The 14,016-nt window shown below is 38.8% G+C and overlaps 1 protein-coding gene across 1 annotated transcript in view; it reads left to right on the forward strand.

Annotated features, from left to right (window-relative positions):
- The window catches only part of CHRDL1 (chordin like 1), a 115,856-nt gene that overhangs the window by 86,051 nt on the left and 15,789 nt on the right, over nt 1–14,016 (forward strand). The window contains exon 7 of the mRNA XM_069463600.1: nt 8,531–8,598. Within this exon, the coding sequence (XP_069319701.1) occupies nt 8,531–8,598 (68 nt within the window). The remainder of the gene's footprint in view (nt 1–8,530; nt 8,599–14,016) is intronic.

A 14,016-nucleotide genomic window follows, 5' to 3' on the forward strand; every position in this document is an offset into this window, starting at 1 on the left:
CCCAAAAAGCTCTTAACAGTGCTCCAAGCGCAGGCCTGGTAGGGAAACAGGAGAAATGACGGACTCACAATTCGCTCAACCCAAGCCCATTCGTCCATCCAACACATCTCAAGTGAGCCAAGGGAGAAAACCAGAATCTCTTTTTATGAAATTGAGGTATTTCTCCTAACTCCTTCAAGGTAACTAAAACTGGAAGTAACTGTTTAAAAGTAATTTCTCAGTGTTCAAGACAATTGCCATTTTACCAAAGACTCTTGATTTCTCTTTCCAAAAAAGAAGCAAAATTGTACCTCAAATGCCATCTTGGCAAGAATCCGAGGATCTTGGGAGAAGTAGTTTGTGAGATACATCATAAAATCTACCAAATCTACCAAATTTAAACATCATAAAAATCTATCAAATTTTTCAGTTTCAAAATCAAAGAAAACTGGAGAGAAAATAACAGCAATATAGATCCTCACAAATCATTCTCGAGTTGTTTTTATTTTGGCCCACATTTTCTGCAGAAACACCACCATCTCCTGGTCATGATGATAGGAAGGAAACATTGTTAATGAGAAACACTACTTAAAAAAATAAAAATTCATCTTGCATAACTGAAACCTTATGCCCGTTTCCCTCTCCGAGGTGAATAAATTCTAGAGATCTGCTGTACAACATTGTGCCTATAACTAACAATACAGTATTGTACACTTAAAGTTTGTTAAGAGGGTAAATCTCGTGTTCCGTGTTCTTACCACAATAAAATAAAAATTTTACAAATTAATGCAATAATTTTTGAGTTAGTATGTTCTCACTTAAACCTCAAACTATAGTCAGCCCTCCATATTTGTGGGTTCTGCATCCACGGATTCAGCCAACCACAGATCAAAAATAATAATGAAAAAATTAAAAATAACAATACAACAATAAAAAACACAAATTTTAAAAACCAATACAGTATAACAACTATTTATATAGCATTTACATTGTGCTAGGTATTATAAGTAATGTTGAGGTGATTTAAAGTATATGGGAGGATTGTGTAGGTTATATGCAAATACTATGCCATTTTATATCAGAGATTTAAGCACTCACAGATTTTGGTATCCACAGGGAGTCCTGGAACCAGTCCCCCGTGGATACAGAGGGACGACTATATATTGAAATACTCTGATCTTTTCATGGCTATAGAATAGTCTGGCCACCATTGGTAATCCCTTTTCAAAAGTGAATCATTTATATTCATGAATATGTGACCATCTTAGAGATCCCTGCCTACCTCTCCTCTTCTTCCAAATTGCAACTGGAACCTTTCTCCTTCCATGGAAACTTTCCAGGTTGTTTTTGTTCTCTGTCCATCCCTTGTGCTCAGAATTCATCTCCACATGCTTGCTGACTGTCCCAGGACTCCCACCCCTCTGAGGTCATCATGTTCCTTCTTGGCATGTTTCTTATGTCTAGAATATTTCTTCCTGGACAGAAAGTCCTTCAGACAGTGAATGGGAGAGCACTGACTTTCATATTGAGCTTAGCAAATTAATAGCAGTGATTCCTAATTGGCCATCTGGGATATCCTGTCAGGGTCAATAATGCCCCATCCTGTTTGTGGGGTTGCAGGTCTTTTTGTGTGTGTAAATGAGTCTGGTTCTACCATAAAAATAAGGAATTCCCAGCGAAGCATTTCAGAGCAATTATTTCTTCATGGGTGGTTAAAGCCACTCTTCCTTCGGTCTTATTCTTTCTAACTTCTTCAAGGAATGCCATAGCTGTCCAGAAACACTACTGGATATGCCCATTACTCACATTAAAATAGTCTTTATGAGCTTAGACTCCAACATTTATAGAAATCAATCTAATTTGTTGACTGACAGTGCAAACAGAGAAAAAACATGAGAAAGGGGAATAATGTCAAGCAGAGGAATCATATTTGAATATTACCTACTGGATAACTATAGGAACTTACAAAATCCAGGTCTCCACAGCCCAGGCACAGTGAACAGATATAATCATCTGGTTGATTCAAGCAAAGAGCTAGTATGACTACATCTACTTTCCACTTAGCTTTAGCTATTAAAACCATATTTATGTCCCCCACTCCCACCAAGTAGTCCAGTGCCCTTTGGGCAGGCCAGGAAGCCAAAGTGGTGTTCATGGAAAGAAGAAGGACCTGACAACTGACTGCTTTTCATTTCCAGATTGACCAGACAGTAAACATGGGTATATCACTGAGTTTCCCTTCTCTGTCCTGCTTTTTATTTTTAGTTCATGGATGTGGTAACACAGGAATGTACTTTAATGGGGTGCTTGGATTTTTAACACTTCACTTTATAACTATGTATATTGCACTGCCTCCCAATGAAGCAGATATCTGTCCTTTTAAGTCTCATTTTTAGCCAAGAGAGAAAAGGGATTTTAATTAAGGTGCAAACTCCTTTTCTAAAAAGATGAAAATTGAGGACTAACATAATTATGAGAAAATGTAAGTCAGTTTAGAAGGTTTGAGCTGAAGGAATCTCTGCAGCAATTTTTTTTTTAATATCTCCAGGACCCTGTCTTCTGCTGATTTAGCAATGAGATAATCCCCTTTCAGTGTGCGAGTATAAATTTTCTCTTTGCTAGGGTTTTTTTGTTTCATTCAAACCCTTTCCTCTGTTAAATACCTAGCACACTTGTGGGAGTCCTTTAAGCTGGATTTTCCCCATGTGTAAGCTATTCTTGAGGAGATGGAGGAAAAAGTGGAGGGAAAGTATGGGAAGAAAGGGGAGGGTTGAATAACAACTAGCATTGACCTGCCACTTACTGTGTGTCAGGCACTGATTTAAGCACTTTGTACATACTAATCCATTTCATCCCTGCAACCCTATGAGGTAGGCATTATTGTCTCCATTTTAGCAATAAGGAAACTGAGGCACAGAGAGGTTAATTTATTTGCCCAAAGTCACACAGGTAGGAAGGGACAGAGCCAGGATTTGGACCCAGGCAGGCTGTCTCGTTCCAGTCTGCTCTCTTAGCCATTATATTATACTACCTCTCAACTTGGGGAACCAAAACAGGTTTAGGGAATTCTGTTATCTCTAAGACTACTGAGAGGAACAGACTCGGTGATGTCTCTGTTCCCAGGGGCCATATATGGTAACAATCCAGCAGATGCATTGTTACAACCCTAGGAAGCACAGACCCCATTTCTGACCATAAACTTGGATCTGTTTAGCCACATCTCCATAGAAAGAACAGAGTGTGGGTCGTGGGCACCATTCAGATAACAGTTTCTTTATTCCCTCTCTTCTGATTCTCTCTTGCAAACACATACACTCTCTCAGTGAGCCTTTAAAAAAGTAAGTATTTCTGATTTTTCTGGATAAATGTTTTTGTATTCTTCAGATTTGGCTTGCTACTGTTGGCAGGAAGTTACCCGTTGTCTGTGTTTTAGTATTTCTCAAGCAGATATTTTGTTTAAAATGCTAAGAGCTTGTATTGACAGTCCAAACAATAAAGTGCTTTATTTGACAATAGAGTACTTTTTTTAAAAAAAAAAAAAAGATGAGTATCCACTTTATAAGAGTGGAAGAATTCTTATAGTACTATATATCAGTATTGGAAGCTCAAATGTCTATCAACGCAGAATCCCTATACCAGTGTTCGTTAAAGCTTCCCTCAAATTTCAGCATGCTTGCTCCCTCCCAGCAGAATTTGTAGAATTAGATATTTGGCAGAGGCCCCCTAGGGTCATCTGCTTCTACCTGCTCCCTAATCTCCAGCTAAGGTACAGAGTACTGGCAATAAAGTGCTCTACCATAGAACCTGGCAGATGGTAAGTGGAGATTTCACTATGGGTTTCTTCTTTCCTGCCCTCTTCCACTTTACCCCGATTCAGCTTGTTCTTCTGAAAATACAGAGATCACGTCCCCTGTCTTGGGGATTCATTTCATTTCGATTTGCCTTAAGATTAGGGTGACTATAAAATGTATAATCCCAACTGAGGCACTTTTGAAAGTGAGGGGGCAATCTAAACAGTAATGCCTACCAGAAAAATAGGTAACAAAACTAGGTTTTCCGAGATAAATCGGCCCCTGTGGTCACTGCATTTATGATGTCTTATGTGGTTCAGAAGTGGCCACATTCTGACCACATTGCTATCTGTGGCTTATCTTCATGGGTATCTTAGAATCTCATTGTACACTTCATCCTTTTGAGAGGACAGGGTTTACTTTCCTGACCTGCTCAAGCCAACCAGAGATTAATGGAAGCCATGGGAGTTATAAACAGTCTGAATTTCAGCCTAGCTTTTGACCATTTTTCAAATACTTGTTCTCCATTTCTCCCATTACCAGAAAGCCAAGCCATTCCAGCTCCATAGGGTACCACTCAGAGTATAATTGAAGTTTGAATAAACAACACATGTGGCTTTTAAGGTTAAATGAATATTGTTTGACATACAGTACACTAGAGTTGTTTTTCATTTTGGTTTAAAAAATTGGTTAAAATTACATCTTGTTGCTTCTCGGAATTAACTAGAATCCATCTGTCTCCATTAGAATCACTGTTTTTTACAAAACCTTGGCTGAATGAAAGAGGCTCCATCTCACTCAAGATAATTTGTCCACTAAATCAGAAAAAAAAAAAGAGCAAAGAAACAGGTTTTTTTTTTTTAGGGTATTGGTGCCTACTTTTTCCAAGATATAATATATAAGATTGTAAATAGACACTCTTATTTTCAGCTATCCAGACAGATCATATCTAGGTCTAAAGAACCACTTATAGCCATACAAAATGTCAGTATCTAAGAAGATAATTCTGATTTAAATATGGTTTAAATTAAAAGAATAACTAAAATGTTCAAACCTTTAGCAGCTACCTAATAGAACACTGGAGCTTAGAGAATGCCATTTTGATGACTTTGAAAGCCCAAAGGCAACAGAAATACTAGCAGTTCCTAGTATTTATATATAATATATAAATATATATTTATGTATAATTTACATAATGTATATATTATATATAGTGTATATATACATATGTGTGCGTTTAGATACTGGTTAAGTATACTATCCAAAGTGCTTGGGACCAGAAGTGTTTTGGATTTCATATTTTTTCATATTTTGGAATATTTGTATTATATTATACTTACTGGTTGAACATTTCTAATCCGAAAATCCAAAATGAGCATTTCCTTGGAGCATCATGTTGGCACTCGAAAAGTTTTGGATTTTGGAGCATTTCAGATTGGGTATACTCAACCTGTGTGTGTGTGTGTGTGTGTGTGTGTGTGTATCTATATATATTTAATGACTCCACTAATTTGTAATGAAGTGAAATAGTTCAAATTTATGTTCACATGCCTGTCTGCAAATGCTCAGGTTTTCAAATACAGATTGTGACACATTCATCTGAACTTGTGTTACAGGGGATTAATATTCTGCTCCCATGTTTGATACTGACTTGCCTCGTTGCTTTGCCATCTTACCTCTCTGCTCATTTGTAACCGGGACTATATGCTTCTATGATGCTTTGTGATTCTGACTGGATTATAAGTATTTAAAGATACTCTTTAATTAAAAGCCCTTTAAAAACTCTAGGGTCTAAATGCCATAAGTTGAACTTCTCAGAAGGCCATACTAAGTAAACATTTTATGTCAGTACCAATCATTAAATCTACATTTAAAAAGAACATTTGATGAAGAGAGCTAGTCTATTATTTTTCTTTCGTAATTTGTTTTCTCTCTTTGGGTAGGCTTGAAACCACATCCTATAGCTTTTACATTTTGTTTTGCCATTTGCCGGTGAATCTTTTCTGGTTTCTATTCTTCCCTCTGGTCCCATATTTTATCTGGCTCATACCCACTACTGCCTGCTAAAATGGGACAAGTAAATCTACTTTCTTCCCCACTCAATCACTGTCAATGACAGTGCCATTCTCCAGCTCTCCAGGTTTATAACCCGAGAGTCGTTGTATACTGTTTTTCCCTATCTTCCTTCAGGGTCATAACATTTTCTTTCTATCTGCAGTAGTCTGATTCAGTCCTTCTCTATTATTGCACAGATGCTTGTGGCCTATCACATATTGCTATAGCAGCTTCCTGGTTGGCCTGCCAGATTCTAGTTGCTCCCCAACTAGTCTACACTCCATTGCCAGAATAGCTTCCACAAATATTTTTACCATAGGACCCCTGCATAAAGATTGATAAGAGGATCAAATGTGAATTCTTTAGTCTTTTTATGAAGTACATGCAGCAATTATTTGCCACCTCTATTTACCTCAACAACCCACCCTACTCTCTCCCTCTCTTCCTCCTTTTCTCTCCCTCTTCTTCTCCTTTTCTCTCTCTCTCTGCATGTAATTACCAGCCCCTCTGGTTTCCACATCTGATATTTCTACTTATGCCACATCTTGCTTTCTGTCTCCAGTATATGACTTGCTATTTCCAAAGCTGTGGTCCTTTGTAGATGCTTCTCCTTTCAGTTGAGATGCTCTTTGCCCACATCACTGTTTATGCTCTGCAGCATCTACTTCTAAAAATGTGATTTACTAGTTATTTGAGGAAGCTTTCCATGATTATATCTGACTCTTCTTGCTCCTCTCATTCAATATCTCCTAAGCATGTATATGAGGTCTGTCCAGAAAGTATCCAGCCATTGTTAATATACATATACATATTCATATTACATGTCTGGACACTTTCTGGACAGACCTTGTATTCCATCTGCATTTAGTCATTTGTGTGTGTGTGTGTGTGTGTGTGTGTGTGTCTGTGTGTGATTTCCTATCACCTCCAACCTGGGTGTAAACAAACGTCTAAGGGCAAGAGTCCAGCTTGATTTCTCTTCTCCCTCTGCTGTAAGATCAGGCTCTTCACTCAAGAGGCATTCAATGAATGTTAACTGACTCTTAGGCATTATTTTCTAGTCATAAACACGGGTGAAATCATCTTTGCTTTTACAGTGGTCAGTCAGTGTTTCCACATAGGTCTGCTTGCAGTCTACCATGGAATACTCAGGCATGGAATAAACAGGAAGAGTAGAGTATACATTTAGCCAAGCACTTAATTCTGTATTTTTTATTGCAGTTCAGTACATACATTGAGCACCTGAGCAATATGTTAAATATTCTAGCTCGGTTATTCTCAAACTCCTGAATGCATCAGAATCCCCTCGAGGGCTTGTCAAAACCCAGATCACTGGCCTACATCCCAGAATTTCTCACTTAGTAGGTCTGGGGTGGGGTCTGAAATTTTGAATTTCTAACAAGTTCCCAGGGGATGCTGCCAGTCCAGGGAGCACACTTTGAGAAGGAGTGACCTAGGAGACACAGAAGTAGTCTAAGATGTGGTCTCTCATTTCAAGGGATTTATAGTCTCTCCAGAGAGACAAGGCTGGTCCAGGAAATATTTAACAGCACTATATATCATATGATGTTTTAGAATTCATATTCATTCATTCAACAAATATTGAATGAGTACTATGTGCCCAACACTGTTCTAGGTGCTGGGGTTACATTAGTGAACACAATAGCTATCATGGGGGAAAAGCAGACAATAAACAAAATAAATAAAATACATAAGATATAAAACAATGATAAGTGCTAAGGCAGAAGATCGAAGAGAGAGATAAGAAATATCAGAGGGGGTTTGAAATTTTAGATGGGGTCATCAGAGAAAGTCTCTCAATTCCATCATTTGACAAGTATTTATTGAGTGACTACTGTGCATCCTGCCCTGTTATGGATGATGATGATACAGCCATGAGTAACACTAATAATGAACCCTGCCCTTACAGAATGGACATACTTATTTGAGAGCCAGAAAACCTAGGTTTTTGGTGTTAACTCTCACAAACCTCATTATTTGACTGTGAATGGCTACTTCTCTCTGAGCCTTGGTTTCTCCATCTACTGTGCAACTCCATCAGTTGGACAGTTACACTTGAAGTCCTCTACATTTCTAAGGCTTCAGGATGCTAAGTCCTTTAGGCAGTCAGCAATGATAAGAGGTTCTCTGTCCAAAGAGTGAATCACATAGGCCCAGAGAAAGCTGTGTCAGGCAAAAATAAAGGGGAGCATCTTAGATATTTGTTATGTAAACACTCTAATCATAGCAACTTTACCTTAACTTTCAGATTCTCAGAGACACAATGGCAAATTTAACAAATTGTGACAGACCAAATCCTTAAAACTCATTGTCTAAGGGTAGTTTAAACAGAAGTTAAATATGACCTGCAAAATACTTAACCGTCATGGGAATAAAATAAGCAAAAGTGACAATGCTGTCTGTATGAAAGTGGAAAGTGATTATTTTCCCTTTTATTTTTCAAATTCTGAATAATGTGGCTAGACGGTCTATTGAGAAAGTGGCAACTTTCGTCAGAGTTGTTTTGAAAAAATTAGGCACACCCAGAGAAACCTTTCAGGGTCATTTTTTGAAGGACAGCCACAGAACTAAAACGTCTTGAGAACTTTGGCATCATAGTACCAAAAATGTTGCTAGGTCACAAGGGTGACAGTTTTCCCTTCTGTGTATGTATGATTCTTTCTTTATTTCTTTTTAATAAACAGGGGATGGAGAACTGTCGTGGGAACATTCTGATGGTGATATCTTCCGGCAACCTGCCAACAGAGAAGCAGTAAGTGTGAATAGCCCAAATAATTCAACACTTCACAGCATCAGGCCAAGCTTGCCTCTCCCCATGGCTACTCTCCCAGCAAATCCGAAAAAGGGCCGATTTCTAACATCATTTTTCTTCCCCTTTCTCAGAAACTTAAATGATATCATCACCAAACTATAACCATTTAAGTGCACTGTATAACTGGTAACTGGCCAGGACACATACACAAAGAAACCATAGTCCCAGCCCTTCATCGAGATCAGAACTTGGTACCCTTTTCAGGATGACTTGCCAAGTCTTTATGTCCTTCTGTAAGGAAGGTAGGTCACTACCCCTGTCCTCAACAGTGAGGACCTTCTGTGGGGTTGTAAGGTAGCCCACCCCATCCTTTTGGTGGGTACTTTGGACATATCCACATAAACCCTCCCCCAAGCCCTAGGCTCGCAGGCATACAGTTGTAAGAGAGGAAATGTAGCAGTCCCAATTCTCCTCCCTTCACCCTGTAACATCTCATTTATGTTCTCAGCACTAATCTCAGAATAAGCCTCACAAGTAGGCATCTCTCTATGTATAGCAATGCCATCTTTTGTCTGTTTGCATTTTGAAGTAACTAACAAAATAGAATCCTTCTCTAAAAAAAATACACGTCTAAGAAGAATTATACTTCAAACTTCTTAAAATCTGAAAAGGAAATATTCTAATTCAAAGAATATATCATATTAAAAGACTTATAAAAGTGTACAAAATGTACAGAGGTGATCATTGCACATAAATAGATGTTCATCACACCCTTGTACAAAAAAGTGTACAGGGACATTTGTTGCAGCATCATTCTCATAAGAGCAGAACAAATGGAGACCACCTAAATGTCTATCAATAGGGCCTTGATAAAATACACCCCATCTATGGAACATTTGCACTTGTTAAAAAGAATATGGTACATCTAAATGTAGTAAGGTGGAGTGAGCTCCAAGAAATATTAATTAACAAAACAAAGTGCAGGATGAAATTTTACACTATCATTTCCTTATGCAAAAATTTTACGTGCATGTGTGCAAATGCACATAAAAAGATCTGGAAGGTCACATACCAACATGTTAAGAGTTACAATCTTAGAGGGCTACAAGTGAGCAGATTTGACTTTTTACTTTATATCTTCTGTATCATTTGATGTTTTCCCATAAGAATCAATTAGTTTTGTAATAAATAAAATATAAATGATTTTCTAAAACCTTAGGAATTAGTTCTCAGCAAGCATCAGATCTGAGGCAGGAGTCTAGGGAATTATAGGATTGACCTGAGGATATTGAGGGTGTGAGGAAGGTGATGATGAGGGATGCAATAGAATGACTGATACAGGCTGGTCCAAAGGCAGTGAGTTATCTCAGTTGATTGTTCACAGTCAGTTACAGATCGAACTCTTTGTTCTACTCTTTCACCCCTTCTCACTACTGCACTTGACTAGTCTTAACAAAGAAAAGAATGATACAAACATCACAATGTTGCTTAGGCTGGGCTTCCTGGTCATCACATGGGCCACTTCTGACTTTCATGTCCCCAGCTTGCCAACACTCAACCCAAAAGCCTCAACAATGAGATGGAACAATTTCTAGTTGCTTTACTGTCTAGAAGTATTGTTTTCAGGACACTGCTGTTTCTGAAAGAATGTAGAAGAGTTGGGGCGGGGTGGAAAACAGTACTCTAGATATCTCAAAAAAGCAGCATCCTGCAAGAGAGGGTGGGCTGCCCAGTTTGCTGGCTAATATAGACCCAGAGGAAAGATTTTCTTCATCCAGTCCTATCTGCTTTATAGTAAGTGAGATTCCTTCCAGATCCTGACAGGAGATGATGTCAGTCTTAGTTTTCTGTGTTGTGAGTTTCCTCTTTTTCAGCCCTGATTTTTTTTATTGTGGTAGGAAGTTGAGAGTGGCTAAATTAGTGGCTGTCAACCAGATGTCATTCTAAACCAAATTTAGGGCTCAATCACCTTAAAATATGTGCCTCACTCCCTAAGAAGTACCCACACTATGCACTGTGGCCACTTTAGCCGTCTTGCTGGTAATGCCATTAATTAGCCTTTCTTCCTTTTTTAATTGTTTATTTCAGAATATTACAGGGGTACAAACTGTTTGGTTACATATAATGCCTTTGCACCACCCAAGGCAGAGCTACAAGCATGCCCATTTCAAAGGTGTGGAATTAAGCCAAGCAGCCTTTCTTTTTGACTTAGTTTTTACACTGCCCCCGACTCCATCCCTTGTCTTTCAACTTCATTGTTCTTCCTAAGCTGCTAGTGAAAGGGCTGGACTTAATCCAGTAGTTCCTGTAGCAAAAGAGGTCAGGTACAGAAATGCGAGGCCTTGAAATAGTTATCGATTTTCAAAGGAGTTTAAGACCTATCTTTAGAAACAAACATTTGGGCCTGGTAGACCAAAATGGCCAGATGGTTCCACTTTATTATAAATAAATATTTTCCTTTGTTCTAAAAGGGATAGATATTGTGGAATACGATTTGAATAATAAATAGCATCTGTGGTAATGGAAAAATATATACCTGACACATAGTAGGCACCCAATAAATACGTGTTGAACAAATGGGTGTGGAAGGTGGAGTAAAATGTGTGTGGTGATGGGGTAGGGAGGGGGCTTTTCATTAATTTTAATGCATAGGAATTTGTCTCAAAGCAGAGAGAAATTCTTCAAATTTGTTGTTTGCTCTTGACCAACCTAAAATGAGAAGACAGGAGAATCCCTTCTGAATATCCTTTGTAGGCCCAGCTTCCTGCATGGGGAAGAAAAAGAAAAGCAGCCCTAATAACACATTTCCTATCCAGTAGATTGTTCTTTTTGTAAACTGTTCTTTATAGGGGACCATCAAAACCTCAGTTCAACAGAAACACAGCTGATTGGTTTATTTTGCCAAGCAGTCTGAAAACCATCAGCTTACCGAGTTTTACGAAGTGCACAGGAAGGGGAACCAGTGGTTCAAATATGACTTCTTTGTGAAAACCTGAAACAGCTTTTGTCTGATTTCCAGGTCATAATTTCACATGAATTGGTCCTCGTGCCATTGAAGGGGGGAGTATGTGTGTGAGGTGTGTGTGTGTGTGTGTGTGTGTGTGGTGTGTTATGTGGGGAGGAAGAAGTGGGCAAAGGGTAGAAAGCCAAAACATGAAAGCAACCATAATTTTGTTTTGGACAACAGCCAAATTCTGATTTTTGCCCCCAGTAGATTACATCAAAATTGACCATTAGAAAAGCTTAAGAGTTTAGGATAGCAACAACATGAAACAGTCAAAAATCCATCTCTCATTCACATAGTCAGAATAATGGTTTGGGAAGGAAACTGGCCTAAGTGTGTTCCAGCCAGGGAAAGTCCTAGGTTAGTAGTCACTAAGGTGCAATGTTTTCGTGGCTCTGTGGATTATATTATGGAATACATTCTGAAGGAACTTTTAAAATGAAACTTTTTATTTTGAGATAACTGTAGATTCACTTGCAATTGTAGGAGATAATACAGAGAGACCCTGTGTGCCTTTGCCCAGTTTCCCCCAAGATGGTAACATCTTGCAAATCTATAATACAATATCACAATCACAAAGGCCCTTTTAAGGCCCTTTCTGGACTCTGATGTTTTCCTGTCTCTGCCAATAAAACCCTTGTGTCTTAGACCTTAGAACAAGTAAGGAAGAAATTCCTGGGGAGCCTCTATAATGGTAGGGATTTTCTAACACCAGAAAAGAACTGTTTTAGAGCCACTTCAAAAGCTTGAAATATTTTCAGTCTTTCAAGTAATTAAATTTTTAAAAATACCAAAATGCTAAGCAAAATAAAACAAAGCATATCTATATGGTCATTTATAATTGGTTTTTGACCTGCTCCCTCAAGCAGCCAATTTGCAGCTGGTTTTTAAGATAAGCTCCAATTTCACTTACAATTCCAGGGTGTTAATGCCTTTTTCTCCTTTGCTCTAAGTTACAAGGTCAGAATGGTCCCTGGTAAACCTCTTTCATTAGTTTAGGGGAGTGACTCTGAAAGAGCCATTACCCTTAAACTAAAATCACACACCGCCCCCTCCACTCCCAGCCCTAAAACAGAAAATCCTTTATGTCAGTGATTCTCAAGCTTGACTTAAAATTAGAGACTCCTGGGGAGTATATAAAAATCCTAATGCCCAGGCCTCCCCCAGACCAATTACTTAAGAGTCCCTGTGAGTGGGACCCAGGCATCAGTATTTTTTACAGCTCTCTGCCTGATTCTGGTGTGCAGCCAAGGTGGAGAACCAGTGGTGTATGTGGTTGTGAACACTAGCTAAAAGAACTTCATCATCTGAAAGAACTACTCTTTGGAGCAGCTTTTAGCCAAATGTTTGTGGGCCACTGAGTTTGACTGGACATTCTCTCCTCCACTTTCTCCTCCTTACCCTCTTCCTCTTTCTCCTTCTGTTCATCATCCCGCTACTCTCACTCTCCCACCATCTCCAAAAACTCAATCTTCATTGTCACCCTGAGTAAATCACCTCTCCTCCCTGGCCTCAATTTCTCTGTCTGTAAAACAAAAACTTCAACAAGATGAGGTTCTAGGGGGCCAAATGGTCTAGGATAGGGCTTCTGACCAAAATCCCTGAGGTTTTGGGGTTTTGCCTTGAATCATTTTCCTACCCTTATCATATGTCTAGGGTCTGAATCCCTGGTGCTAAAGAACAGCTTTTCGTTTTGTGCTCACCATCATGAGCCAGAGAACTTCTTGTACTTGCAGCTTATTCTGGGTCAGGGACCTTCCCTCTCTAATTCTATCCCTGTCTAACTCCTTCCTTTTAGCATCAGTGGGCCACCCACCAGCTAAACTGTCTTCTGTGTGTTCCTTTGGCAAAAATTTGACAAACTCCAAAAAGGACAGAACAATCTGTAATGGCCTTGGCAGAATGTGAGTGATTATGGCAGAAAAAGACATATGAACCATTGTGGGAATGAGAAATATTTGCACTGAGAATCCCATTTGTGTGCATGATAACAAATTGATGCAAATTCTTATATGTGTCAATTGTTGTAGCGATGCATCAGCATGGGCTCTTCTTAGAATAATGTTCTTTTTCAGAAGTCTAAAATGTCCTTTTATTCCAGCTCCTGTTCACTCTCCCTTTCTCCCACCAGTGCTCTCTTCCCACCAAGAGAGCAATAATACTTACCAAAGCTAAATTTGCAACATGTACGTCTATAGAACATAACTTTAATCAATATTTTATGGGATGGTGGCATCAGAGGACCCCATAACTATCTTCCCAAGGTTCCCTGTTGTTTCTATCACTGCATATAAGGATCTTCCTTTTTAATTGCCTGTGAGAGATTTTTTAATGGGTTCCCCTCCTTCACCCCTAATAATTGCCAATTGCCCCTAAAACACAATTAATGTTATTTGGCTTTAAGCCTTAGGATT

This window comes from Eulemur rufifrons, chromosome 30 (assembly GCF_041146395.1).
Source record: "Eulemur rufifrons isolate Redbay chromosome 30, OSU_ERuf_1, whole genome shotgun sequence".
Taxonomy (NCBI): Eukaryota; Metazoa; Chordata; class Mammalia; order Primates; family Lemuridae; genus Eulemur; species Eulemur rufifrons.